This window comes from Lipotes vexillifer, unplaced genomic scaffold (assembly GCF_000442215.2).
Source record: "Lipotes vexillifer unplaced genomic scaffold, Lipotes_vexillifer_v1.1 scaffold386, whole genome shotgun sequence".
Lineage (NCBI taxonomy): Eukaryota > Metazoa > Chordata > Mammalia > Artiodactyla > Lipotidae > Lipotes > Lipotes vexillifer.
Window position 1 is genome coordinate 1,169,095 of NW_006772588.1, and position 27,146 is coordinate 1,196,240.

General features: G+C 41.6%; 1 protein-coding gene across 1 annotated transcript in view; it reads left to right on the forward strand.

The window, feature by feature from the left end:
* Positions 1-522: 522 nt before the first annotated feature.
* OXCT1 (3-oxoacid CoA-transferase 1) overlaps positions 523-27,146 on the forward strand; it is a 146,190-nt gene continuing 119,566 nt past the window's right edge. The window contains exons 1-5 of the mRNA XM_007447636.1: positions 523-639; positions 4,796-4,904; positions 13,817-13,907; positions 18,450-18,585; positions 21,913-22,062. Of these exons, the coding sequence (XP_007447698.1) occupies positions 562-639; positions 4,796-4,904; positions 13,817-13,907; positions 18,450-18,585; positions 21,913-22,062 (564 nt within the window). The 5' untranslated portion in view covers positions 523-561. The remainder of the gene's footprint in view (positions 640-4,795; positions 4,905-13,816; positions 13,908-18,449; positions 18,586-21,912; positions 22,063-27,146) is intronic.

The following is a 27,146-nucleotide window of genomic DNA, read 5'->3' on the forward strand; positions in this document are numbered from 1 at the left end:
GGTGTGGGGAGAGGGGACTGAGAAATGGAAGACGTGGGAACGCTGTCTACGAGGGGAGAAGAGAGGTGGTGGGCCTCCAGGCAGGTACCCCTTTGCAGCCCACACAGGCGCCAGACACTGACATGAAAAAGCAGCAAGCTCCGAGAGAGGCCCTCCTGCGCCGCCCGAACGCTAAGCCAAGGCTTATCCCTGACCTTGGTATATATAGACAGATATCCGCGAGAGCTCAAAGCCGAGGAGCTGAGGCGGCCAGGGCGCGCAACACGACGGTCTGGAATACGCTCGACGCGAGGAAGCATCCGAGCGCGCCCGAGCCGGGACTTTACCCGCGATCCGCCCCGGCCGCCGGCCCCTCCCAGCATCTCTTCTCCGTCAGCTGGAGCCCGGCCCCGGAGGTCCCAGGACGTCACCGAAGCGCGTTCGAGCCTCCAGCCCGCCCCCTGCGCGCCTTCCTTTTCCTCCCGTTCGGTGACGCGGAGGCTTGGGCCGCGCCTGTAAGCCCACGTCCCGTTCAGAACACGCTCGCTTCGGCCCGGCCTGCGCCTACCCCCTAGCCCAACCATGGCGGCTCTCACACGCCTCTCCTACCGCCTGCGGTTCTGCGCCTCCGCCCGCCGCCCCGGGGGCGCCTGGTCCAAGGTAAAAGTGCGGGTGAAGAGCAAGGCCGCGCGTCGAACGAGTGCGGACGAAACCCCGAGTGGTGCCAGCGTTTTCTCCGCTGCCCGTACCCACCCGCTCCAGTCCGGGAGCCGGCATCCAGGGCCCCGAGACGCGACGACGCCTTCCTTGCCTGGCCGCTCTGCCGCATGGCCTCCTTGGCTTGGTTCTGCACCTGCTTTCCCGATGGGGCGAAACGAGGCAAAGAAGCGCGCGGAGAGGCTGAGGGGCAGGAGGACGCCTGGCAGCGCCGCCGCGCCCTTTGGGGCTCGCTCGCGTCCTTCCGGGCACGCGTCTCCGCTTCGCTGGCAGCCTTCTGGGAAGGGGCTCTGGCGGCCGAAACGGGACGAGGGTTCGCTTGTTTAAAGGGGGCAAGGGGCGACGGCTGTAGCTGGTAGGTTTGCGCTCCGATTTGGGAATCTCGGGGCAGGGGCGCCTCTAGAGGCCCGGAACCCAGCGCTGGGCTAGCCAGGGGTCGGCTTGAGTTCACCGCCACGGGGATGGAACGCTGCGCCCCACCTCCCGGATAGGGCTGCGCCGCACCTCTGTGGTGGGACGGGGAACCCGGACTGGAGCCCTTGCCTGGGCGTTTTTTACCTCCCCACGCGGAGGAGCCTGTAGAGAATAGGCGGTGGCTAGAGCGCGGGCTTCGGGCACCGGCGTCCCTTCTTCCGAGGCTCCTCGGGATTTCCGATATCAAAGCCTTTTGCAAACCTTGTTCCGCCTTCACTGCAAACACGAGTGTAGTATCCTGAGGCATTCGCGCCGCGATTGTTGGCTGATGTGTGGTCTTTTTTTGCCCCATGCTCTGTCCCCGCCTGTAAGCCCACGTCCCGTTGCGGTTCCTATTACGAGTCCTCGGACAGAACCAGAGCTCTGAGTCTTGGAGGGTGGCTTACCACGGCTACGTCCATCACCACGGGAGCCTTTTCCTTGGAAGAGACAAGGAAAAGTGATGTTTTTACTTAGCAGCGTTTTGAATAATAGTTCCGAGCTTGAAAGCGTGCCTTGCACACTTGAGTACTCACAGGGAACTCCTGCCCCGTCCCATTGCTCTTCCTTCTTCCCCACGTCCACTCTCTGAGAGCGGTGAACGCAGAGGGGCCACCAAGCCCCGTAGGTAAGTGCTAGGATGATTTAGAACTGGACCGGTTTACTCATAAATGCTTCTTAGGAAGCATTTTGATAATTGCAGATAGCTTTGGATATGTAAAGCATTATTAAAAGGGACCTCGACCTTCAGTCAGATTGCTGTGGGCGCTGAAACTAATGCAAATCAGGACACAGCGATATCCTTGGGCCAAGGTCAATATCATTCCTTCTTTTGACAGTTACTTATTTGCCTAAGTGTAACTTACTCATTTTCTAACTATACTATTCCTGAAATCCAGCAAACCTCTTCTTAGATGGCCGAGCTACAAATTACGGGTTTTTTTTGTATCTCATCTCTCCTTTCAGGTTTGATTATCATAGGTCCAACTCCAGCTTCCCTGTGTTCCTTTGGTGCTTGGCACTTAGGGCTCTTACTGCTTATTTAGCCCATAAATCCTTACCTCCTGTTTGCGTTAACTGTGACACTTGTGTACTTGTTTAACTTTTTGAATGTGTGTACATTGTCTTCATAACCAGATGAAATTTGCAGAGACCATATTGTGTGCCTTATTCTCTGTCTCTCTCAACATTACACACTACCCTGCATAGAATAGACACTCAACACATTTCATAGGTGGATGAGAGAACGCTGTGGGAAACTTATGTGGTAACCTTGAGAATTTTTCTGCTAAACATACTCAACAGGTAAAATGAGATAGTTTTTTTTCTTTTTTCTTTATGATAAACGTGTCTTTCAAACTTGAGTTTGCATCAGAATTACCTGGAGGCTTTATTAAATAGATTGCTGTGTTCATCCCCAGAATTTCTGATTCAGTAAGTCCTGGCTGGAGCCCCATACTCTGCATTAATAAGTTCCCAGTTGATAATGCTTCAGATCTGAGGACTGCACTTTCAGAGCCATTGCCATTGACTTCGACTAAAATAGACTGTTGACTTAAATATATATATATATGCACAACGTGAGAGTTGTGAGTTAAGTTTTATTTGGGGCAAAATGAGGACTGCAGCCCAGGAGACAGCGTTTCAGATAACTCTGAAACTGCTTGGAGGAGTCCAGGGGAGGGACCAGGATATTTAGAAGTTTGGCTACAAAGAGCAGGTAATTGGGAACGTCAAAAGATTGTTGTTAAATAAAGAAAACCAGATATCTCAAGTTAAGGAATTTAGCACTTTTTTTCTCTGTGTGGGAAGATGGAAGAGTCTAGGCTCACTGAAATCACTCCTTTGATATGCACCTATCTGGGGCCTGTATATTTACATCCTGAGTTTCCTCAGGGCTCCCTGCAGGGAGTGGCTGCAGTCTGATGGCTGCTAGATGGTAGGTATTCTTTTCAGCCCTGAGTTTTTTCAGGGCTCATCAGCTCACATTGGAGGGCTTGCAATCGCTGGTGATGGTGACATTCTTTGTTTACTAATATGGCAGGAAATATTCAATTTCTCAGCCTACTTATTCAGACTATCAAACTTTTAATTTCTAAGATTAAAAATGTGTTTTTGTGTGTATGTGTGTGTTAAGACAGAATCACATAACTCCTTGCTACTTGAGGGTAGGGAAGAGGAGAAAGCTGTTTGTAACTCAAGCCCTTTCCTTTCTATCCCCGCCTCTACTTATTTCCCCGTGTTTGGGCAGTATGCCAGGGTATTCCAAGCTCCTCATCTGACCTTGACCAAGGTTGAAATTTAAAAGGACAAAGGTCATTTGGGCAACTATACCTTTGCAGGTCTTATTTGACTTTCAGTATAGTTCTCTTAAATTTTCTTTTGTATTAATTGACACTTTTTATGAAAGGAGTTTTTGGAGGAAGAAAAGAATGACAGAGCTCATTTTTGCTACTAAAAGGACCCCCTCGGGTTCTCTGTCTGGGAGACTGATAGGCCATTGATGTGAGTTTACAACCTCATGGATGTGAGTTTACAACCTCATGGATGTGTGTTTACAACCTCGTTGGGCTGGGTAAGGGACAGCATCTCAGGAGTCAGGTGTCATTCTCTCTACTCCGTCTCTTTTTATTTATTTATTTATTTTATTAATTTTTTTTGCGGTACGCCGGCCTCTCACTGTTGTGGCCTCTCCCGTTGCGGAGCACAGGCTCCAGACGCGCAGGCTCAGCGGCCATGGCTCACGGGCCCAGCCGCTCCGCGGCATGTGGGATCTTCCCGGACCGGGGCATCGGCAGGCAGCCTCTCAACCACTGCGCCACCAGGGAAGCCTCATCCCTCTCTTTTCAGGTTGACTATATAATGAGAATAAAGGAGAGAGGATGTTGAGTATGAGTGATTGATTACAACACAATCGACTTTATCATTTTTTTCCTGTCCCTATTGTGGACGAAGTGTAAAGAGGGAAACAGTTTAAAACTGATGGTGAATGCTCGCTAGATAGCCTGATTTGCAACAAATAGTACACTGGGGTAAGACTAACCATGCCTCTCTTGCAGGTAACAGTTTGCTACTTTTCTCCAGCATCCATAAACTTCAGGCGCCTTAGGGGAATGAGTTTTTTGGTGTGCTGTTCTTTACTTTTCCTTTCAGGAGGCATTCTTTGACACCCAGAATTGGATCAGAGTCCAAATATGTAGTATCTGTAGTATTGAGAGCAACAGTTGTGTCTTAATCCTTACTATCGATAGATTGAAATAAATAGTGCAGAACTTGGCACATAACTTTTGGCACAGTAAATATTTGTTGGTTGTGTTGCTATCAGAAATTGATGCTTGATGACACCGATATTGTGAATTTGAGTCCCAGTATACAGGTTATCTACTTTCTTTCACTCTTCCGAGGGGCCGCAAATGACACAGTTTTCCTTATATAATAAAAGGTATTGATCATAAGGGGATTCTGGTGATAATCTGTGGATAGAGTATGTCCATCCTATTCCTAAGATGAACTACTTACAGCCCAACTCTTTCAAAGATGAGCTAGTGAAATTGTATAGATAAAAATTGAATACATCGCTCTACATGGAAAGCAAATGCATGTTTCCAAATGTTTATTCACTTAAAAATGTTTTTTAATGTTTTAGGGATGTGTTGGCTACTTTTCAACCAGCACACGTCGCCATACCAAATTTTATATGGATCCAGTGGAAGCGGTAAAAGACGTCCCTGATGGTGCAACAGTACTGGTTGGTGGTGAGTAATAGTATTGTTTTTCTTTTTATGGTAACAGCCTTATGTTTTTAGCAAAGCAGGGAAATTACAATGGCAAAGTATGTAGATTAGAAATGCCAATTATTTTCTTGCTGATTGTTAATAAATGCCAAATATTGGAAATGCCAATTATTTTATTACTTATTTATTCATTATCTTATTTTTATTTATGAATTACATATTATCTATTTTTTATTAGTGTCCCCTTCCTGAAAGCTTAACAAGGTTTAGCAATTTATGTTTTACCTTTTCTTTCCTTCTGTGTTTCTTTTTCTATTATTTTGAAAAGCTGACACCTTAAATGGTGGTATCTTATTAGTAGTTTTGAAAAATCCATAGATTCTTGGGAATTCATTGATCTCATCAGCCCACAGCTAGTCACTCTTTTTGTTTCTCCTCATTTTATGAGTTTGAGAGCACATATGACTCTATCTGTTAGGGAGTCTCCCAAGTTCTTTGGTTCTCTTTGTATAGAATATCTTTTAGCACCACTGTCTCGCACTCATAATTGCTTTACAATGGTGTGTTAGTTTCTGCTTTATAACAAAGTGAATCAGTTATACATATGTCCCCATATCTCTTCCATCTTGTGTCTCCCTCCCTCCCACCCTCCCTATCCCACCCCTCCAGGCGGTCACAAAGTACCGAGCTGATCTCCCTGTGCTATGCGGCTGCTTCCCACTAGCTATCTACCTTACATTTGGTAGTGTATATATGTCATGCCTCTCTCTCGCTTTATCACAGCTTACCCTTCCCCCCCTCCCCATATCCTCAAGTCCATTCTCTAGTAGGTCTCTGTCTTTATTCCTGTCTTACCCCTAGGTTCGTCATAACTTTTTTTCTTAGATTCCATATATATGTGTTAGCATACGGTATTTGTCTTCAGACTTACTTCACTCTGTGTGACAGACTCTAGGTCCATCCACCTGACTACAAATAACTCAATTTTGTTTCTTTTATGGCTGAGTAATATTCCATTGTATATATGTGCCACATCTTCTTTATCCATTCATCCGACAATGGACACTTAGGTTGTTTCCATCTCCTGGCTATTGTAAATAGAGCTGCAATGAACATTTTGGTACATGACTCTTTTTGAATTATGGTTTTCTCAGGGTATATGCCCAGTACTGGGATTGCTGGGTCATATAGTAGTTCTATTTGTAGTTTTTAAGGGAACCTCCATACTGTTCTCCATAGTGGCTGTACCAATTCACATTCCCACCAGCAGTGCAAGAGTGTTCCCTTTTCTCCACACCCTCTCCAGCATTTATTGTTTCTAGATTTTTTGATGATGGCCATTCTGACTGGTGTGAGATGATATCTCATTGTAGTTTTGATTTGCATTTCTCTAATGATTAATGATGTTGAGCATTCTTTCATGTGTTTGTTGGCAGTCTGTATATCTTCTTTGGAGAAATGTCTATTTAGGTCTTCTGCCCATTTTTGGATTGGGTTGTTTATTTTTTTGTTATTGAGCTGCATGAGCTGCTTGTAAATTTTGGAGATTAATCCTTTGTCAGTTGCTTCATTTGCAAATATTTTCTCCCATTCTGAGGGTTGTCTTTTGGTCTTGTTTATGGTTCCCTTTGCTGTGCAAAAGCTTTGAAGTTTCATTAGGTCCCATTTGTTTATTTTTGTTTTTATTTGCATTTCTCTAGGAGGTGGGTCAAAAAGGATCTTCCTGTGATTTATGTCATAGAGTGTCCTGCCTATGTATGTTTTCCTCTAAGAGTTTGATAGTTTCTGGCCTTACATTTAGGTCTTTAATCCATTTTGACCTTATTTTTGTGTATGGTGTTAGGGAGTGATCTAATCTCATGCTTTTACATGTAGCTGTCCAGTTATCCCAGTACCACTTATTGAAGAGGCAGTCCTTTCTCCACTGTACATTCCTGCCACCTTTATCAAAGATAAGGTGAGCATATGTGCGTGGGTTTATCTCTGGGCTTTCTATCGTGTTCCATTAATCTAGCTTTCTGTTTTTGTGCCAGTACCATACTGTCTTGATTACTGTAGCTTTGTAGTATAGTCTGAAGTCATGGAGCCTGATTCCTCCAGCTCCGTTTTTCGTTCTCAAGATTGCTTTGGCTACAGGGGTCTTTTGTGTTTTCATACACATTGTGAAATTTTTTGTTCTAGTTCTGTGAAAAATGCCTGTGGTAGTTTGATAGGGATTGCATTGAATCTGTAGATTGCTTTGGGTAGTAGAGTCATTTTCAGAATGTTGATTCTTCCAATCCAAGAACATGGTATATCTCTCCATCTATTTGTATCATCTTTAATTTCTTTCATCAGTGTCTTATAATTTTCTGCATACAGGTCTTTTGTTCTCTGTAGGTGGGTTTATTCCTAGATTTTTTTTGTTTGTTTTTTTTTTTTGGTACACGGGCCTCTCACCATTGCGGCCCCTCCCATTGCAGAGCACAGGCTCCAAATGCACAGGCCCAACGGCCGTGGCTTACAGGCCCAGCTGCTCCGCGGCACACGGCATCCTCCTAGACCGGGGCACGAACCTGTGTCCCCTGCATCGGCAGGTGGACTCCCAACCACTGCACCACCAGGGAAGCCCCTATTCCTAGATATTTTATTCTTTTTTGTTGCAATGGTAAATGGGAGTGTTTTCTTGATTTCACTTTCAGATTTTTCATCATTAGTGTATAGGAATGCCAGAGATTTCTGTGCATTAATTTTGTATCCTGCTACTTTACCAAATTCACTGATTAGCTCTAGTAGTTTTCTGGTAGCATCTTTAGGATTCTCTATGTATAGTATCATGTCATCTGCAAACAGTGACAGCTTTACTTCTTTTCCGATTTGTATTCCTTTTATTTCCTTTTCTTCTCTGATTGCTGTGGCTAAAACTTCCAAAACTATGTTGAATAAGAGTGGTGAGAGTGGGCAACCTTGTCTTGTTCCTGATCTTAGTGGAAATGCTTTCAGTGTTTCACCATTGAGGACGATGTTGGCTGTGGGTTTGTCATATATGGCCTTTATTATGTGGAAAGTTCCCTCTATGCGTACTTTCTGCGGGGTTTTTATCATAAATGGGTGTTGAATTTTGTCGAAAGCTTTCTCTGCATCTATTGAGATGACCGTATGGTTTTTCTCCTTTAATTTGTTATTATGGTGTATAACATTGATTGATTTGCGTATATTGAAGAATCCTTGCATTCCTGGAATAAACCCCACTTGATCATGGCGTATGATCCTTTTAATGTGCTGTTGGATTCTGTTTGCTAGTATTTTGTTGAGGATTTTTGCATCTATGATCATCAGTGATATTGGCCTGTAGTTTTCTTTCTTTGTGACATCTTTGTCTGGTTTTGGTATCAGGGTGATGGTGGCCTCCTAGAATGAATTTGGGAGTGTTCCTCCCTCTGCTATATTTTGGAAGAGTTTGAGAAGGATAGGTGTTAGTTCTTCTCTAAATGTTTGACAGAATTCTCCTGTGAAGCCAGCTGGTCCTGAGCTTTTGTCTGTTGGAAGATTTTTAATCACAGTTTCAATTTCAGTGCTTGTGATTGGTCTGTTCATATTTTCTATTTCTTCCTGATCCAGTCTTGGCAGGTTGTGCATTTCTAAGAATTTGTCCACTTCTTCCAGGTTGTCCATTTTATTGGCATAGAGTTGCTTGTAGTAATCTCTTATGATCCTTTGTATTTTTGCAGTGTCAATTGTTACTGTTCCTTTTTCATTTCTAATTCTCTTGATTTGAGTCTTCTCCCTGTTTTTCTTGATGAGTCTGGCTAATGGTTTATTTATTTTGTTTATCTTCTTAAAGAACCAGCTTTTAGTTGTACTGATCTTTGCTATCACTTCCGTCATTTCTTTTTCACTTATTTCTGATCTGATTTTTATGATTTCTTTCCTTCTGCTAACTTCGGGCTTTTTTTGTTCTTCTTTCTCTGATTGCTTTAGGTGCAAGGTTAGGTTGTTTATTCAAGATGTTTGCTGTTTCTTAAGGTAGGATTGTATTGCTCTAAACTTCCCTCTTAGAACTGCTTTTGCTGCATCCCATAGGTTTTGGGTCGTTGTGTGTCCATTGTCATTTGTTTCTAGGTATTTTTTTATTTCCTCTTTGATTTCTTCAGTGATCACTTCGTTATTAAGTAGTGTACTGTTTAGCCTCCATGTGTTTGTAGTTTTTACACATCTTTTCCTGTAATTGCTATCTAGTCTCATAGCGTTGTGGTCAGAAAAGATACTTGATACAGTTTCAATTTTCTTAAATTTACCAAGGCTTGATTTGTGACCCAAGATATGATCTATCCTGGAGAATGTTTCATGAGCACTTGAGAAAAATGTGTATTCTGTTGTTTTTGGATGGAATGTCCTATAAATATCAATGAAGTCCATCTTGTTTAATGTATCATTTAAAGCTTGTGTTTCATTATTGATTTTAATTTTGGATGATCTGTCCAGTGGTGAAAGTGGGGTGTTAAAGTCCCCTACTATGATTGTGTTACTGTCGATTTCCCCTTTTATAGCTGTTAGTATTTTCTTTATGTATTGAGGTGCTCCTATGTTGGGTGCATAAATATTTACAATTGTTATATCTCCTTCGTGGATTGATCCCTTGATCATTATGTAGTGTCCTTCTTTGTCTCTTCTAATAGTCTTTATTTTAAAGTCTATTTTGTCTGATATGAGATTTGCTACTCCAGCTTTCTTTTGGTTTCCATTTGCGTGGAATATCTTTTTCCATCCCCTCACTTTCAGTCTGTATGTGTCTGTAGGTCTGAATTGGGTCTCTTATAGACAGCGTATATATGGGTCTTGTTTTTGTATCCATTCAGCCAGTCTGTGTCTTTTGGTGGGAGCATTGAATCCATTTACATTTAAGGTAATTATCGATATGTATGTTCCTATTACCATTTTCTTAATTGTTTTGGGTTTGTTATTATAATAGGTCTTTTCCTTCTCTTGTGTTTCTTGCCTAGAGAAGGTCCTTTAGCATTTGTTGTAAAGCTGGTTTGGTGGTGCTGAACTCTCTCAGCTTTTGCTTGTCTGTAAAGGTTTTAATTTTTCCATCAAATCTGAATGAATCCTTGCTGGGTAGAGTAATCTTGGTTGTAGGTTTTTCTCCTTCATCACTTTAAATATGTCCTGCCAGTCCCTTCTGGCTTGCAGAGTTTCTGCTGAAAGATCAGCTGTTAACCTTATGGGGATTCCCTTGTGTGTTATTTGTTGTTTTCCCCTTGCTGATTTTAATATGTTTTCTTTTATTTAATTTTTGAAAGTTTGATTAATATGTGTCTTGGCGTGTTTCTCCTTGGATTTATGCTGTATGGGCATCTCTGTGCTTCCTGGACTTGATTAACTATTTCCTTTCCCATATTAGGGAAGTTTTCAACTATAATCTCTTCAAATATTTTCTCAGTCCCTTTCTTTTTCTCTTCTTCTTCTGGAACCCCTATAATTTGAATGTTGGTGCGTTTAATGTTGTCCCAGCGGTCTCTGAGACTATCCTCAGATTTTTTCATTCTTTTTTCGTTATTCTGCTCTGCAGTACTTATTTCCACTATTTTATCTTCCAGGTCACTTATCTGTTCTTCTGCCTCAGTTATTCTGCTATTGAACCCTTCCAGAGTATTTCTAAGTTCATTTATTTTGTTGTTCATCATTGCTTGTTTCATCTTTAATTCTTCTATGTCCTTGTTAAATGTTTCTTGCATTTTCTCTATTCTCTTTCCAAGATTTTTGATCATCTTTACTATCATTATTCTGAATTCTTTTCCAGGTAGACTGCCTATTTCCTCTTCATTTGTTAGGCCTGGTGGGTTTTTATCTTGCTCCTTCATCTGCTGTGTGTTTTTCTGTCTTCTCATTTTGCTTATCTTACTGTGATTGGGTTCACCTTTTTGCAGGCTGCAAGTTCGTAGCTCCCGTTGTTTTTGATGTCTGTCTCCAGTGGCTAAGGTTGGTTCAGTGGGTTGTGTAGGCTTCCTGGTGGAGGGGACTAGTGGCTGTGTTGTGGTGTATGAGGCTAGATCTTGTCTCTCTAGTGGGCAGGTCCACGTCTGGTGGTGTGTTTTGGGGTGTCTGTGGACTTATTATGATTTTAGGCAGCCTCTCTGCTAGTGGGTGGGGTTGTGTTCCTGTTTTGCTATATGGTTGGCATAGGTTGTCCATTAGTTGTTGAGTGAAGCTGGGTGTTGGTGTTGAGATGGAGATCAATGGGAGATTTTCGCCATTTGATATTATGTGAAGCTGGGAAGTGTCTTGTGGACCAGTGTCCTGAAGTTGGCTCTCCCACCTCAGAGGCACAGCACTGACTCCTGGCTGCAGCACTAAGAGCCTTTCATCCACATGGCTCAGAATAAAAGGGGAAAAAGTAGAAAGAAAGAAAGAAAGCAAGTCCATAAAGGAAAATAAAGTAATGTAAAATATAATAAAGTTATTAAAATAAAAATGTATTAAGAAAAATAGGTTTTTTTTAGTAAAAAAAAAAAAAAAAACAAAGAAAAACAGACGTATAGAACCCTAGGACAAATGTTGAAAGCAAAGCTATACAGACAAAGTCTCACACAGAAGCATACACGTATAGTCTCACAAAAAGAGGAAAAGGGGAAAAAATAATAAATCTTGCTCTCAAAGTCCATCTCCTCAATTTGGGATGATTCATTGTGTATTCAAGTATTCCACAGATGCAGGGTACATCAAGTTGATTGTGGAGATTTAATCCGCTGCTCCTGAGGCTGCTGGGAGAGATTTCCTTTTTTCTTCTTTGTTCGCACAGCTCCCGGGGTTCAGCTTTGGATTTGGCCCCGCCTCTGCGTGTAGGTCGCTGGAGGGCGTCTGTTCTTCGCTGAGACAGGACGGCGTTAAAGGAGCCGCTGATTCGGGGGCTCTGGCTCACCCAGGCCAGGGGGAGGGAGGGGTACGGTGTGCGGGGCGAGCCTGCAGCGGCAGAGGCCGGCGTGACGTTGCACCAGCCTGAGGTGCGCCGTGCGTTCTCGCGGGGAAGTTGTCCCTGTATCCCGGGACCCTGGCAGTGGCAGGCTGCACAGGCTTCTCGGAAGGGAGGTGTGCTTGCTCACATGCTTCTTGGTGGCGGCAGCAGCAGCCTTAGCGTCTCATGCCCGTCTATGGGGTCCGCGCTTTTAGCTGCGGTTCGTGCTCGTCTCTGGAGCTCCTTTAAGCAGTGCTCTTAATCCCCTCTCCTCATGCACCAGGAAACAGAGGGAAGAAAAAGTCTCTTGCCTCTTTGGCAGGTCCAGACTTTTCCCCGGACTCCCTCCCAGCCAGCCGTGGTGCACTAACCCCTTCAGGCTGTGTTCACGCCGATCCTACGGAAGCCCAAGCCTCAGCTACCAGCCCTGCCCGCCCTGGTGGGTGCGCAGACAAGCCTCTGTGGCTGGTGAGTGCTGGTCGGCACTGATCCTCTGTGCGTGAATCTCCCCACTTTTCCCTCCGCAACCCTGTGGCTGTGCTCTCCTCCGTGGCCCTGAAGCTCCCTTCCTCCGCCACCCGCAGTCTCCGCCCGCGAAGGGGCTTCTAGTGTGTGGAAACCTTTCCTGCTTCACAGCTCCGTCCTACTGGTGCAGGGCCCGTCCCTATTCTTTTTTCTCTGTTTATTCTTTTTTCTTTTGCCCTACCCAGGTATGTGGGGAGTTTCTTGCCTTTTGGGAGGTTCAGTAGATGTTCTGTAGCAGTTGTTCCACGTGTAGATGTATTTCTGATGTATCTGTGGGGCGGAAGGTGATCCCGGCGTCTTACTCTTCCGCCATCTTCCCCCCTCTCTGTCCTGATTCTTATATTGTACATTTCTTTGGATTTCTTGGCCTTGGCCACAAAAATCAAGGCTTATTTTTAAGGCTGCTCTTCATTCATTCATTCATTCAACTCAGCAGTCATTGAACTTTAGACCCAAAACCATTTGAGGAATTGTCGAAGATGTAAAGAAATGAAAGTCATTGGCTTAGGCTTCTAGATCTGCACAATCAACTCAGGCATATAAAAGAAACATGCTTGAAAAAGTGACTGTACAAAGGTTCAATTTTAAAGTGGGAAAATAATAGATACGTAGTTAAGTGCAAGAAGAACAACTTGTAGCCGTATTAGCACGTTGCACTTGGCCTTATACTTATGAATCAAGACTTGACAGTGATGTCTGGTACTATATAACGATGTAAAGCATTTGGATACAGCTGTATGACCATTTATTTTATTTTTTCTGAGGTTAATTTTTGCTTTTATTTGCCAGTAGACTTAACCAACATGACCTGCCAACTTTTTTGATCTAAAAGATACATTTTACATCACAATCCAACAAACACACACATATAAAATATGTATACGTATATAAGTGAAAGAAAAGTTTTGCCAAAAATGTCTATCCTGAGTGTTAATTCTTTTTTTTTTTCTTGAGACTATTTTTTAAGCAGTTTTAGGTTTACAAGAAAATGGACAGGAAGGTACAGAAATTCCCCATGATCCCCCTCCCCACACATGCATAGCTATTATCAAGAGTGGTAGCTTTTTTTTTTTTATAACCAGGGATGAACTGCCTTGGCATATAATCAACAAGTCCACAGTTCATCTTAAGGTTCACTTTAACGAAGTGAATAGTGTTGCATGTTCTGTGGGTTTGGACAAAAGTGTAATGACATATATCCATCATTATAATGTCATACAAAGTATGTCACTGCTCATAAAAACTTATGTACTCTGTGTATTCATCTACCCCCTCCCCTCAAATTCCTGGCACCAGGAATTTCATCTTTTTATTGTGTATTTATTAAGTTGCTGAGATATGCCTGTGCATTTTGCTTAGTAGGTCTAATAATGTGTTGGTATATTTTCTTTTTTATTAAAAAGAATGACACACACATTTCCCTAAAAGAACATTACCCTCTACACAAATTGTTTATCTTTTTGGCTCATTATAGGTTTTGGCTTATGTGGAATTCCAGAGAATCTTATAGGAGCTTTGCTAAAGACTGGAGTAAAAGGACTAACTGCAGTCAGCAACAATGCAGGGTAAGCGTGCATTTTTAAAACAATGGCTTGAAAGAAATGACAGTCCTCCATGATACTGAAATGAAGTCTATCAGTGAAATGAAAAATTTCCGTATTGACAAGACCAATATGCTCAAGGATTAGAAGATAATGTTTATTGGAACTTCCGCTGCAGTCCAGTGGCTAAGACTCTGCGCTTCCACTGCAGGGAGCATGGGTTTGATCAGGGAAACCAAGATCCTGCAATGAAAAAAGAAAGTATGTTCAAATTGAGTCCTTCATTTTAAAATTTAAAGAGGTTCCTTTATGTTGTATGTTATTGTAGATCTTTATTTATAAAGGAAGATGGACATCCATTTGAAATCTGTTTCAAGTCTTTTCTTTTGGTTATGCCCTTACCCTAGATGATACCTAAAGAATACCATCAATCATTACAAATGTTGCTGGTCTTGGTAAAAGGAGGAGGGTATGCAGCTGGCACTTAAGACAGTAGGCTCACATATCAAAATGGTCAAAAATGAGCCATACAATTTTAATGATGAATGGCCTGAATATTAAGATATATTTAGTTATCAAGGAAAAAGCTATTTTTGTGCAAAATGGTGAGTTGTCAGCTCTCTTTTAACAATGAAAGACTTTAAAGATCTTAAAAATTAAAGAAATTAACCGAATTGGCAGTTTAGTAGTCTGTTATCATAAATGCAATTTAGAAGAAATAGCACAGATTATTTAGGAAACAAAACTGATCTACATTTGTGCTCATTTTTTCCTTTGCTGAGTTTATTTATGGTATTATTTTCATTTGGAAGGCTCTCCACTTCTCTGCCTATCCACATGTTTCCCATCTTACAGAAGAAGCCCTATCTAATTATAGAACTGCTCTAGCCTTCATTGATCTTTCCCCTTTCTGAATTCCTTTGGAGATGGTTAGCCTTTCTTTGTGTACTGAATTATATTTTTTATCTCTGATGTATATTACAGGCCAATCCTGTTACTTGGAGTAGTTTTCTTTTTTCTTTTTATTTATTTTTTAGCTGCTCCACGTGGCATGCGGGATCTTAGTTCCCCCACCAGGGATCAAACCTGTGCTCCCTGCAGTGGAAGCGTAGAGTCTTAACCACTGGACTGCCAGGGAAGTCCCTAGAGTAGTTTTCTATTTCCTGCTATGCTTAGCCTATAGTCTGAGAATCACCGAGAGTTGGAGCTGGACGGGATTGTAGAGATCATCTGTTCCAGTTCCCTCATTTAACAGGGGAAACTCATCTGTAATCAGGGAAGTAACTTGTTCATGATCACTTGATATTTCTTAAACACATCCTGTGCCCTTTGAGCTGACTTTATATTTATTAAAAATACTTTTGATTATCAGTACTTGGTTGGGTTTTCCTGTTAGCTCAGTGCTTACAAGGAGTGGTGTAGATCAATGTAAATTCTCGTTGCAGAGTAGGTACCGATAACCTACTTCGTTGAACTCAAAGAAGGCACTTTGCTCACCCTCATTGGCAGTTGATTCTCATAATTAGAGGAGTTTAAATCCTTGAGGTCTATAGGGATGAGGGCTTTGTTTTGATCCTTAGAGTCAGATAAATGAGGACAACTTAGCATCACTTTATTGGAGAACCAATGACATGGTTTGAGTTGCTGGGTAAATGTAGAGAACATGGAATTAGAAGTAATGGTCATCACCAATATGTGGAATCGAAAAGAATGATACAAATGAACTTATTTACAAAACAGAAATAGACTCACAGACAGAAAACAAACTTATGGTTACCAAAGGGGAAAGGGGGCAGGGGAGGGATAAATTAGGAGTTTGGGATTAACAGATATATACTACTATATGTAAAATAGATAAACAAGGACCTACTGTATAGCACAGGGAACTATATTCAATATCTTTTAACAACCCATAATGGAAAAGAATCTGAAAAAGAATGTATATGAATATATAACCAAATCACTCTGCTGTACACCTGAAACTAATACAACATTGAAAATCAACTATACTTCAATTAAAAAAAAAGAAGTAATGGCTATTTTCTCCTTTAGAAAAAGGCTCCATGTATATAAGTTCTGCCTGAATTGGAAGTCTTTCCAAAGCTCAAGATTCCTGATTGTCTGCTTTTGTTTTATTTGCTTTTAATGATCACTAAGACCTGTTGGCCTGAGGTACCACTTACTTTGCTATGGAGTATTAACTGTTAGTCTTGATATGACAAACCCTACCTTAGGATCACTCAGATGAATTAATACTTTGATATGGATTGATTAGGAAGGCAGGAAAATTGCAGATACTCCTTTGATTTTTGGAAGACTTTGACATATGAATTACAAGCCTGTATAAACCAAAAGTTTCATGATATGCTATATATCAACCAATTAAATCACAGAGCCCAGGGAAGAATAGGTGTGCTATATTATTTATTTTCATTTCCTTGTGACAAGGTAATTTTGGATTACAGTTCTTGAAGGTGGGGATTTAGACAACTCCAAGGGCAGCCCCACTTCCATGTAGAAGACTAATAAATACTGACAGGTAATATGTACAGCAGTCCTCCCTTATCCATGATTTTGCTTTACGTGGTTTCAGTTACCTATGGTCAACCTTGGTCTGAAAATATTAAATGGTTCCAGAAATAAGCAATTCATAAGTTTTAAATTACAGGCTATTCTGAGTAGTGTGATGAAGTCTCGGGCCCTCCTGCTCTGTCCTGCCCTGGGTGTGAATCATACCTTTGTCCAGTGTACCCCTCCAGTTGGTCACTTAGTAGCCACCCTGGTTATCAGATCCATGGTCATCAGATCCACTGTTGCCGTATCCTCGGTTATCAGATCCATGATCTGTATCACAGTGCTTGTGTCCAAGGAACCCTTATTTTACTTAATAATGGCCCCCAAGTGCAACATTATTATTAACAGTGGAGAGCTGTTTCCTCCAGCCCTGGGCCTGATGGGGTGAGGGGAGGGGGCTGTTGGGACCCAGAAGAAAGCCTTACGGAGAGGGCTATCCAATGTGCTACAGCCTGCCAGGGAGAGAGCCAAGGGTATAGATGTCCTGCTACCATTCTCCCCCCACACCCCCCAACCCCCCTGGTGGTGTCTTACACTGGCTGAACCCAATCAGTAATGGATGGGCCCAGTCAGAAGCCAGAGGGCAGGACACACCATGATTCAGTCTACACAGGGCAGCTGCTCCAGGCTAGAGGTTGGAGAATAGATCCGGAGGGACACATAGCAAATATCTAGCATGAAGACTTGATGATTTTCATTTTTATTACAAAGGAGCCAGTGAGGAGGGGGAAAGTGAAATCAAGCAATAAATTCATTTGACAAATGGTCAACAGATGTTTATGTAGAACCCTGTCTGGAGGAAGAGTTTCCTAGAGAGATGGAAAGGCCAGTTCAAGGCCCCTAGACAGGATGTCTGGTATGTTTGAGGGACTGTAAGGAGGCCAGCAGAGGTAGAGAAGTGAGCAAAAAGGAAAACGGGAGGAGTGAGGTCAGAGGTGTGAAAGGGCATTCCATCCCATCCCAGGGGGCCTTGCAGTCCACTCTAGAGACATTTGCTTTTACTCTAAATAAATGGGTACCAAGGCAGGGTTTTGAGCAGAGCAGTGACATGATCTGACATATTTTATTTTATACTTGTATTTTTGGGTGTCATTTTATGAGTAGATCGTAGCAGGCAGGAGTAGAAACAAGAAAGGTTACTGCAGTATCCGGGGAAGAGATGGGCCGGTCCCAGAGAGGGAGTGAGAAATGCTCAGATTCTGGATAGATTCTGAAGGTAGAGTCAGGATTTTCCAATAAAGTTGCCATGGAATGTGTGTGTCAGAGATCACACCATGAATTTTGTTCTGAAGTAGTGAGGATGGGGCTGCCATCAGGTGAGATGAGGACGGCTGCAGATGGAGCTGAACTGAGGGGAACAGAATTGTTTACCTGAAGAACTGAAGGCCTAGCTAGATAGTAGTTAGCAGTAGGTAAAAACAAACAAAAAACGTAAAGCATTTTGTGTAATGTTTTGCAAGACCGACTATTTAGTGATTTGTAGCCCTCTAGTGGACAAGTGTGTTATCAATCTTCAGGGAATTTTCACATCTCAAAAATGCACTCTTGAAAATACTTGTTATTTAGGCTTTAGTTTTCTTTTGAACCAAGTAAGAGTAAATCATGCAGGTATTTCTTTTACACTCATGGTGGGTGGGAAATGTTATTAGATTCAATATTGGAAGCTAGGACTATAAAACAAGTCTATCAGGAGGTTGACAGTTACCTGTTACCTGAACTACTTTAAGGTATTCAGTGTGTCAGGACAGTTGGGGGGAGGTTAGAGGCTTGGAAATGCATTCTGAGAATTAAGAAAGAGTTAGTTGAGTGGGAATGGCTACTTGTGGGCATGAGAATGAGGAGGGAGAGTGAAGTCGAAGTTGGGAGAAAAGGAGGTTGTCAGGAGAAATGTGAGTGGTTTGTCATATAAAATTTCAACTTTTTGAATGTAAGTGATATTAATATTCTATCAGATGTCCCTTTGATTGTAAGCTGCTTGCATTTTCCTTCTAGGGTTGACAACTTTGGTTTGGGCCTTTTACTTCGATCCAAGCAGATAAAACGCATGATCTCTTCGTATGTGGGTGAAAATGCAGAATTTGAACGACAGTATTTATCTGGTGAATTAGAAGTAGAGCTGACACCTCAGGTAAAAAAAAATTCTCTTTGTTTTTTTTTTTTTTTTTTTTACAATACTAATTTATTTTAAAATTTACCTTTTTCCTCCTAGAAATTTCATTGTGTAAGAGAGGTAAGGTAGAATGCTCTTTTGCCAAACAAAGGAATTGTGTTTATAGGTCACACCTCTTGATTGCTAGAGAACTATTTTGTTGCTGTGCACTGAAAAAGAAGGTGAAAATATCTAGGCTACAGGATAAAATTTTAAGTTTGGCACTATAATGTATATTTCATTGGAGCATGCAAAATAAATTGCTGGAATGTTTGATGATTGTCCTAAAAGTCAATTCCTATGTATCACAGAATTAGAAATTTGTGGGGAATCTGGTCTTGCTGAGACATAGGAAAGTAAAGGCCATGGAGGGACTACATCACAGAGTAAGTGCTGGGATCAGAGCCCAGGTGTCTAGAGAGCTGACGCCATTGCAAAGGAAGCAGTGATTGCAATTAATCTAGCAAGTTTCTGCTCACTTTATATACCACAAACTCTCCTAACTGATTGAAGAGTTTGTCACTGAGCAAAGTTTTTGAAGCCGTATGAGTAAAACAAGGGTCTACAGGTTGTATACATTACTCTTCCATTTTGACATGGTCTGCCTTCATCTCTGAAACTGAGCCCACCACACTGCTTTATTTTGTCAACAGAATGTATTATTACCACTAACTTCATCAAATTGGTAATGATGTAATATAGCAGAATTTTTAAAAATTCAATCATTAAATCACTGTATATGCTTATCTGGAGAGAGCAAGCATGGGAGAACTGTTTTTTTCTACCCGAAGCTTCACAGTGTTTTTCCAACTCACACCTGATCACTCTACAGTGTTGGCACCTGTGCTTCTCATAGCATTACACATGCTTGATTTATCCAATCTTCATTTAAAGTTTTTTGAGAATAACAAAAAGTGTACTATCTTCATTGCTTGTGCCATTTTTACAAAATACCACAGACTGGGTGGCTTAGAAAAGACAAATTTATTTCTCACTGTTATGGTGGCTGAGAAGTACAAGATCAAGGTACAGGCTGATTTGGTTCTTGGTGGGGGGAGGGGAGAGAGGGAGAGGGACAGTGAGTGGGAGAGGGAGAGCACGTGCAAGTCAGTGCTCTGGGATCTCTTATCATAAGGCCACTAATCCTCTTCGATCAGGGCTCCACCCTTATGACCTCATTTAACCTTGTTGCACCTTGGGGGTTAGGGCTTCAACATATGAATTTTGGGAGGTGGGGAGGACACAAATCCGTCCATAGCATATAGTTTTCATCTTCACATTATAGGTTGAGGTAACATAGCCTTTGAGTTGTGGAGCTATTGAAAATTAAGTTTTCAATTACCTTTTTTGTCTTTCTTTTTTTTTTTTGACTGTGCTGGGTCTTCGTTGCAGTACGCGGGCTTCTCTAGTTGTGGCGCACGGGCTCTAGAGTGCGCGGGCTCAGTAGTTGCAGCACACGGGCTTCTCTCTAGTTGTGGCTCATGGGCTTAGTTGCCCCGTGGCATGTGGGATCTTAGTTCCCTTACCGGGGATTGAACCTGCATCCCCTGCATTGGAAAGTGGGTTCTTAACCACTGGACCACCAGGGAAGTCCCTGCCTTTTTTTTATCTTTTGCATTATCCCTTATTTTGTCAGAGGGCATATACATGGGAAAGGAACTTCCTTAATATTTCTTTTCATATTCTTCCTTTAAGCTGAAAGAAGTCAGAATTTCCTGCCCCAGCTTAGTGGTGCATGAGTAAACATTGGCTCTAGGAACTCGTTTGCAGTCTGAAAGCCAGGGAGGAAGTGCTGATGAAGTGGTAGGGATTAGGACTCCCTTGGGGGTTGGATGTGGGGTCTTGGTGGTACCTGCAGGGGGCCTGTATGTGGCAATAGTCGATTTTCATGCCTTTGCCCAGTTGGACAAAGAGGAGTATAGTATTCAGGGAGGGTGGACATAAAAAATATTTTAAAGTAGGGAGTGTTATTATGGTTGTTTTGATGATTTAATTTTTGTGGATGTTATTAACTTAAAATACCCAAAGTGCAGGGAAGAGTCACCTCTGTCCATCAGTTAGAACAGAGAACCAGGTATCTGGAAGGTTTTCAGTTATGTCACAGGTCCGTCCTTCCTCAGAATATCCCGCCTATTCCAAATGACTCAGTGTCTGAAATCCCAGCTGCTAGTCCCTTCTTTGAGTTTAGTATTTAAAGGCCCCAGTTCAAGTGGAAACTTGTTTTCAGGTTGGGACAATATTAACACACCATCATTAATATCTAAACCTAGGGAATTCCCTGGCAGTCCAGTGGTTAGGGCTCCGTGCTTCCACTGCAGGGGGCACGGGTGCAATTCCCTGGTCGGGGAGCTAAGATCCCACAAGCCGCGTGACACAGCCATAACAAAACAAAACAAAACAAAACAAAATCTGAAACTATTCTTACTACTGGTTAGCTAGTCAGTTATCTAGTCTGAATATGATGTAGCTAGACTGTAACAAGATGTTTCACATTAGGGAGCGTGTCAGGAAACATTCGGGTCCAGAGTTATTACCCTGTGGGAAAACCAGGTGGAAAGGCAGGTGGTGGTGGAAGAGCTGGGGAAATTACATTTGAAATCACTGGTCCCTAGGAGGGGGACAAAGATAATCAGAAGAAGATACAAAAGAACTTTACATATAGCTGTTCCAACTCTGAAACAAAATTTGAATCTCTCTTGGCTTTTTAAAAACCATTTTACCTGTATGTTGTACTCTTTGCCTATCTTGAATTCTTCCTTAGTTAGATAATGTAGTAGATAAAATACTTATGAGAATGGTTTAGAAAAAATTCTAGATAGGTTTGAATGTTTTACATTATTATTATATAATCATAACATCGTTATTAAAGGTAAGGTTCAGGCCATGCCTACATAGAGCACATAGTAAAACACAAAATTTAACTGTATGTTTTTTAATGTATACAGTTAAAGTTACATACTTCAGATTTGGAAATTTATTTAAAAATATCACAGATAGACTGATGTAGAATGTGATGTCAAGAAACCAGTGGAGACATGGAAGCTGAAAGCACTAATATACAAATAAGCAGTTCCATTAAGAATTAAGGATTAAGGATAGAGAGGTTGTTGTCTAGAAAGGTAATAACTGTTTTACATTGATATTCTAGCCTTCGGTGTCAGCGAGACAAACCAGTATGCACTGCTGGGTGTGGTTTAGATTGATAAACACCTAGAAAACAGGGATGGTGCCTGTAAGTGTTTCTGTGTCTGCAGACAGAAGTGTGTTTAATGGACTTCTGATGCAGTGCTGTTTTTTCACTTGTAGGGCACGCTTGCAGAGAGGATTCGTGCAGGTGGGGCTGGAGTTCCTGCATTTTACACCAGCACAGGGTATGGGACCCTAGTGCAAGAAGGAGGGTCACCGATCAAATACAACAAAGATGGCAGCATTGCCATTGCCAGTAAGCCAAGAGAGGTAAGAAAGCTGGATATCTCTATCAGCACAGGATTCCAGGTGGACTCGTTGGGTAACTAAGTATAAAACCACACCTGTTGGGCTTCCCTGGTGGCGCAGTGGTTGAGAGTCCGCCTGCCGATGCAGGGGACGCGGGTTCGTGCCCCGGTCTGGGAGGATCCCACATGCCGTGGAGCGGCTGGGCCTGTGAGCCATGGCCGCTGAGCCTGCGCGTCCAGAGCCTGTGCTCCGCAACGGGAGAGGCCACAAGAGTGAGAGACCCGTGTACAGCAAAAAAAAAAAAAAAAAAAACCCACACCTGTGTGAGAACACACAGTATCATTCATTCCATAATGTAAACATGTTAGGTAAAATTTCTAGCTAAAACTGAGCATCTGCTAGTAATTTAAATCACATAGAGAGACCAGAATAAATAAATGAGAAGGAAAGAATCTGTAATCCATAGAAGAGGTACAAGTCCAGATTAGTTTTATGGTAAGTTTTAAGAAATTTAGGAGCGTTTATAATTGCTGATTATGTTTATGTGGAAAATAGAGTAGATGTATGCTATATATGGTATTAAACTGTTCATGCTCAGGCCCCTTCTGGATGTGATTGAAGGGGGAGAAAAAAGCCAAAGAAATCACGTTTGTCTACAGTCTTAAAAAGCGGGGGCAGTTATAACTATATAATGGAACAGAGGGTTCATATTATCTCCTTTGTCCTTCATTTTGTATACTGGACATATTTGAATAACTGAATAACTTAGTTTTATTTAAAGTGCTAGATAGGATGGGGTATCTTTATACTGGGTAACTTCACTCACATATTAGAAAAGAATAGGGACTTACCTGGCAATCCAGTGGTTAAGACTTTGCCTTCCAATGCAGGGGGTGTGGATACGATTCCTGGTTGGGGAACTAAGATCCCACATGCCTCATGGCCAAAAAACCAAAACATAAAACAGAAGCAATACTGTACCAAATTCAATGAAGACTTTAAAAATAGTCCACATCAAAAAAATCTTAAAAAAAAAAAAAGAACTCTAGATATAGGTATTTGAGATACTCAGGTTTGAGCCAGTTTTTAAAATGACACAGGCCAGCTGTATTTTTAGTGTCTTTCCCTTCTCCCTGCCCACATGGCTCATGAGCATTAACAAATGTTGCAGAAATGCTCAGCTTATCTCTAGGGAAGCGAAAATTTAGTAAATCAAGGGCTTTTATCACCTTTCTGCTTATAGGGATGTTAGCTCTGCACGTCCGTGTTTTGAGGGAAGATAAAGGTCATGCCCTTGTCCCCTGCTGTCCAGTGTTTATCCAGCAGCGTCTCCATCTGGAGCTTTGCCTTTCTGATTAGAGTGACCTATATTGACTCAAAGCTTTTGTTAAAATTTTTCATACTCTATCTTGCTTCTTTCTTTACCGCCTAATTAGGTTTAAAAAGTTTTTGACAAAGCAAAGGACAGGAACCTAATTATTAACATGGATCTTGGTTAATATAGGTAAAGATGCCTGGCCAAATCGGGTGAACGCTTTGAGAGCTTGCTAGAAGTTACAGCATTAACTCTCCTGGTGAAAACATAGGATAGACTAGAATCTGTTCTGAATGCCTGGGTTCATCTCAGCCTGGAGTCAGGTATAGGAATCTAGCAGTTTTGTCATTTTGTCTGCATCCCCTAGGAATACAACAATAATTTCTTGAAATGATTCTTGTTAGCTCTTTGTTGTCCTTGATTACGGTGGGAAGAGGAAATGAGTGAATTTCTTAGGTCAGTGATAGTTATTGAGGACCTTCTGTTTGTCAAGCACTGGTCTAAGTGTGGTGGAAAAAGGGGTGTTCTAGACCAAGTCCCCCTGACAGGGAACAAATAGACAAACACACAGTGTCAATACTGGAAGTGCTGTGAACACAAATCAAGTAGGGCAAAGGCAGAGAGGCTGATGAGTGGTCAGGAAGGTGTGCTCCAGGCTGGGTCAGGGAAAACCTCTCTGAGTAGGTGACATTTGGTAGAGACCTGAATAAAATAGGGAATGAGCTGGGTGAAGATTATAGGTTTGTGCTCTAGTCAGAAGGAAGAGGAATGACAGGGTCCCAGGGCAGGCTTGCCTCATGTGTGGAACAGCAGGGCAGTGAGACTGGAACAGAGTGAATGAGGAGAGAGTGGTAGGGTTGGAGGTTAAAGAGAGGCAGGAGCCAGACCACACGAGTTTGGCCTTTACTGAGTGTGGTGAGAGGACAACAGAGTGTTTTGAATATGGTGGGACAGTGATGGGATCTGAGTTACATTTTGGAAAGAGCACTGTGGCTGTTGGGTAGTGAGTTTTTTTGCTGGAAACCCAACAGCAGAAGCAGGGAGACGGATGAAGAGGCTGTTGTATTAATCCAGGTGGGAGTGGAAGGTGATTTAGACTAAGGTGGCAACAGTGGAATTTGTGAGAAGCGGTTGCAGTTGGGAAATATGTTGATAGTAGAGCCAACAGGATTTACTGAGTAAGAAAAGACAAGAATCAAGCATGCTGCTTATTGAAAAGGGCCGAGCATGGGGGTAATCAAAGAGCTCTGCCTGGACTTGGTGCTTTTGAGACATTCATTAGCTTCCAAGAGGAGGTGTTCTGTAGGCTTGAGCTCAGCTCCGGGAGGGTTGAGAGCTGGGGTAGGAACTTTGGAGGCATCAGCATGTGGTGTTTAAATCCATGGGACTGGGTCTGGAGTGTAGACAGAGAACAGCTCTTTCGCATTTAAGGGTTTAGAAGAGGCCTGACATTGAAAGGTTGAAAAGAGGAAAGGGAGCAGCAAATAAGATGAGAAAGAGTTATTTTCTCCATTGTATTTCCCATAATATCGATTATCTTTACTATTGTTACTCTAAATTATTTTTCAGGTAGACTGCCTATTTCCTCTTTATCTGTTTGGTCTTGTGTGTTTTTACAAAGGAGGGGGTGATCAGCTGTGTCAGAGTATGAAGAGGTTGGGTAAGAGGACTGGAAATTGACTATTGGATTTGGAAACGTGGAGGTCATTGGTGACCTTAAACAGTGATTTTTCTGGAGAAGAGGATTTTTCTGGAATGGTGAAAATTTGACTGGAGTGGATTCAAGAAAGGACTGAAAGATGGGGAAGTGGAGACTCTGACGTGCATAACTCTTTCAAGTGAATATAACAGCTAGTTGGACAAAACCGATTCCTCCCTTGTTTTAAAATTTTAGAATACTGAACACTTAGCAACTGCTGATGTGTAGACCCTTCAGGAAATTAGATAACTGGAATAGAAAGAAACGCCAATGTTTTTACTTTGCCCTGGCTTAGCATATATTTAGATGTATATGTAGTTCTCTAGATCTGTATGTAAAGGCCTCAACTATCATCTCTGGTGATGGCTGAAATACATAAGACTTAAACTATATTGATGTGTAGGTTACAAATATCTTTCATATAATTTGTCTAAGTTCATATTAATATGATCCTCATTCATCAGTGATTCCCTAAATTCATTAATCTTTTCTAACAGGAAAGTGGGATAATGTCTTTAAGGAAACTGTTCTTTAAGAAATGATTCTGTTTTAGTGCAAATCAAAACTACCATGAGGTATCACCTCACACTGGTCAGAATGGCCATCATCAAAAAGTCTACAAACAATAAATGGTGGAGAGGATGTAGAGAAAAGGGAACCCTCCTGCACTGTTGGTGGGAATGTAAATTGGTGTAGCCACAATGGAAAACAGTATGGAGGTTCCTTAAAAAACTAAAAGTAGAGTCACCATATGATCCAGCAATCCCACTCCTGGGCATATATCTGGAAAAGACAAAAACTCTAGTTTGAAAAGATACATGCACCCCAATGTTCATAGCAGCACTATTTACAATAGTCAAGACATGGAAGCAACCTAAATGTTCATCAACAGATGTATGGTTAAAGAAGATGTGGTATATACATACAGTGGAATATTACTGAGCCATGAAAAGAAATGAAATAATGTCATTTGCAGCAACATGGATGGACCTAGAGATTATCATACTAAATGAAGGCAGACAGAGAAAGACATATCATATGATATCACTTATCTGTGGAATCTAAAAAATTGATACAGGTGAACTTATTTACAAAATAGAAATAGACTCAGACATAGAAAACAAATTTATGGTTACCAAAAGGGAAAGCGAGGGAGAGGGATAAATTAGGAGTTTGGGATTAACATACACACACTACTATATATATATAAATAAACAAGAACCTACTGTATAGCACAGGGAACTATATTTAATATCTGTAATAACCTATAATAGAAAAGAATCTGCAAAAGAATATATATGTATATGTGTACATATATATGTCTGAATCACTTTCCTGCACACCTGAAACTAGCACAATACTGTAAATTAACTATAATTTAAAAAAAAAGAATTTCTTTTCCTAAACCACAGTTAAACAAAAGTAAATGTACTGGAGCTTTCTCCAGCTTTCTATAAAATGCATGTAATTTTTCCACTAGGGGGCGCAGTAGGAATGAAAATGGAGTTTGGCCTTTAAATGGCTCCCATCTTGTGTGGTGATGGAGAGAGGTATTGACGTTGTTTCCCCTCTTCGTTTCAATTCCCAGAGCTAAGTCCCCACGAAGAAAAAAGGAACAAAATGCCGCGGCATAGTTTTGCTTTATGCGTCTTCTCCCCTCCCCTCCCATTTGGAGTAGAATTAAAAGTAAATAAACATACAAAAATCAATAGCCTTCCATTAGACCAGTAATGACAGAGAGAAGGTATAATAGAATAAAATATAACAGTCACAGTGGTATCAAAAACCAAGAAGCGCCTATGAATAAAGCTGGAAAATATATACAAAGCTTTTTCTGAGGGAAAACTATGAAACTATTGAAGGAGGTAAAAGAAGACTTTAAAAAATGTAGGCCTATATTCTCACAGGTGAGAGGATATAGCATGTCAGTTCTCTACAAATTAGTCTACAGATTTTAGGAATCCCAATTAAAATCTCAACAGAGGATGATGGATTAGAAGAGATGAATGGATTTTTATAACTATTTTAGGTAGGAAAACAGTGCATTGCCCATTTCATGCAACTTACATGGTTTTCTGGGGTGGAGGGAAA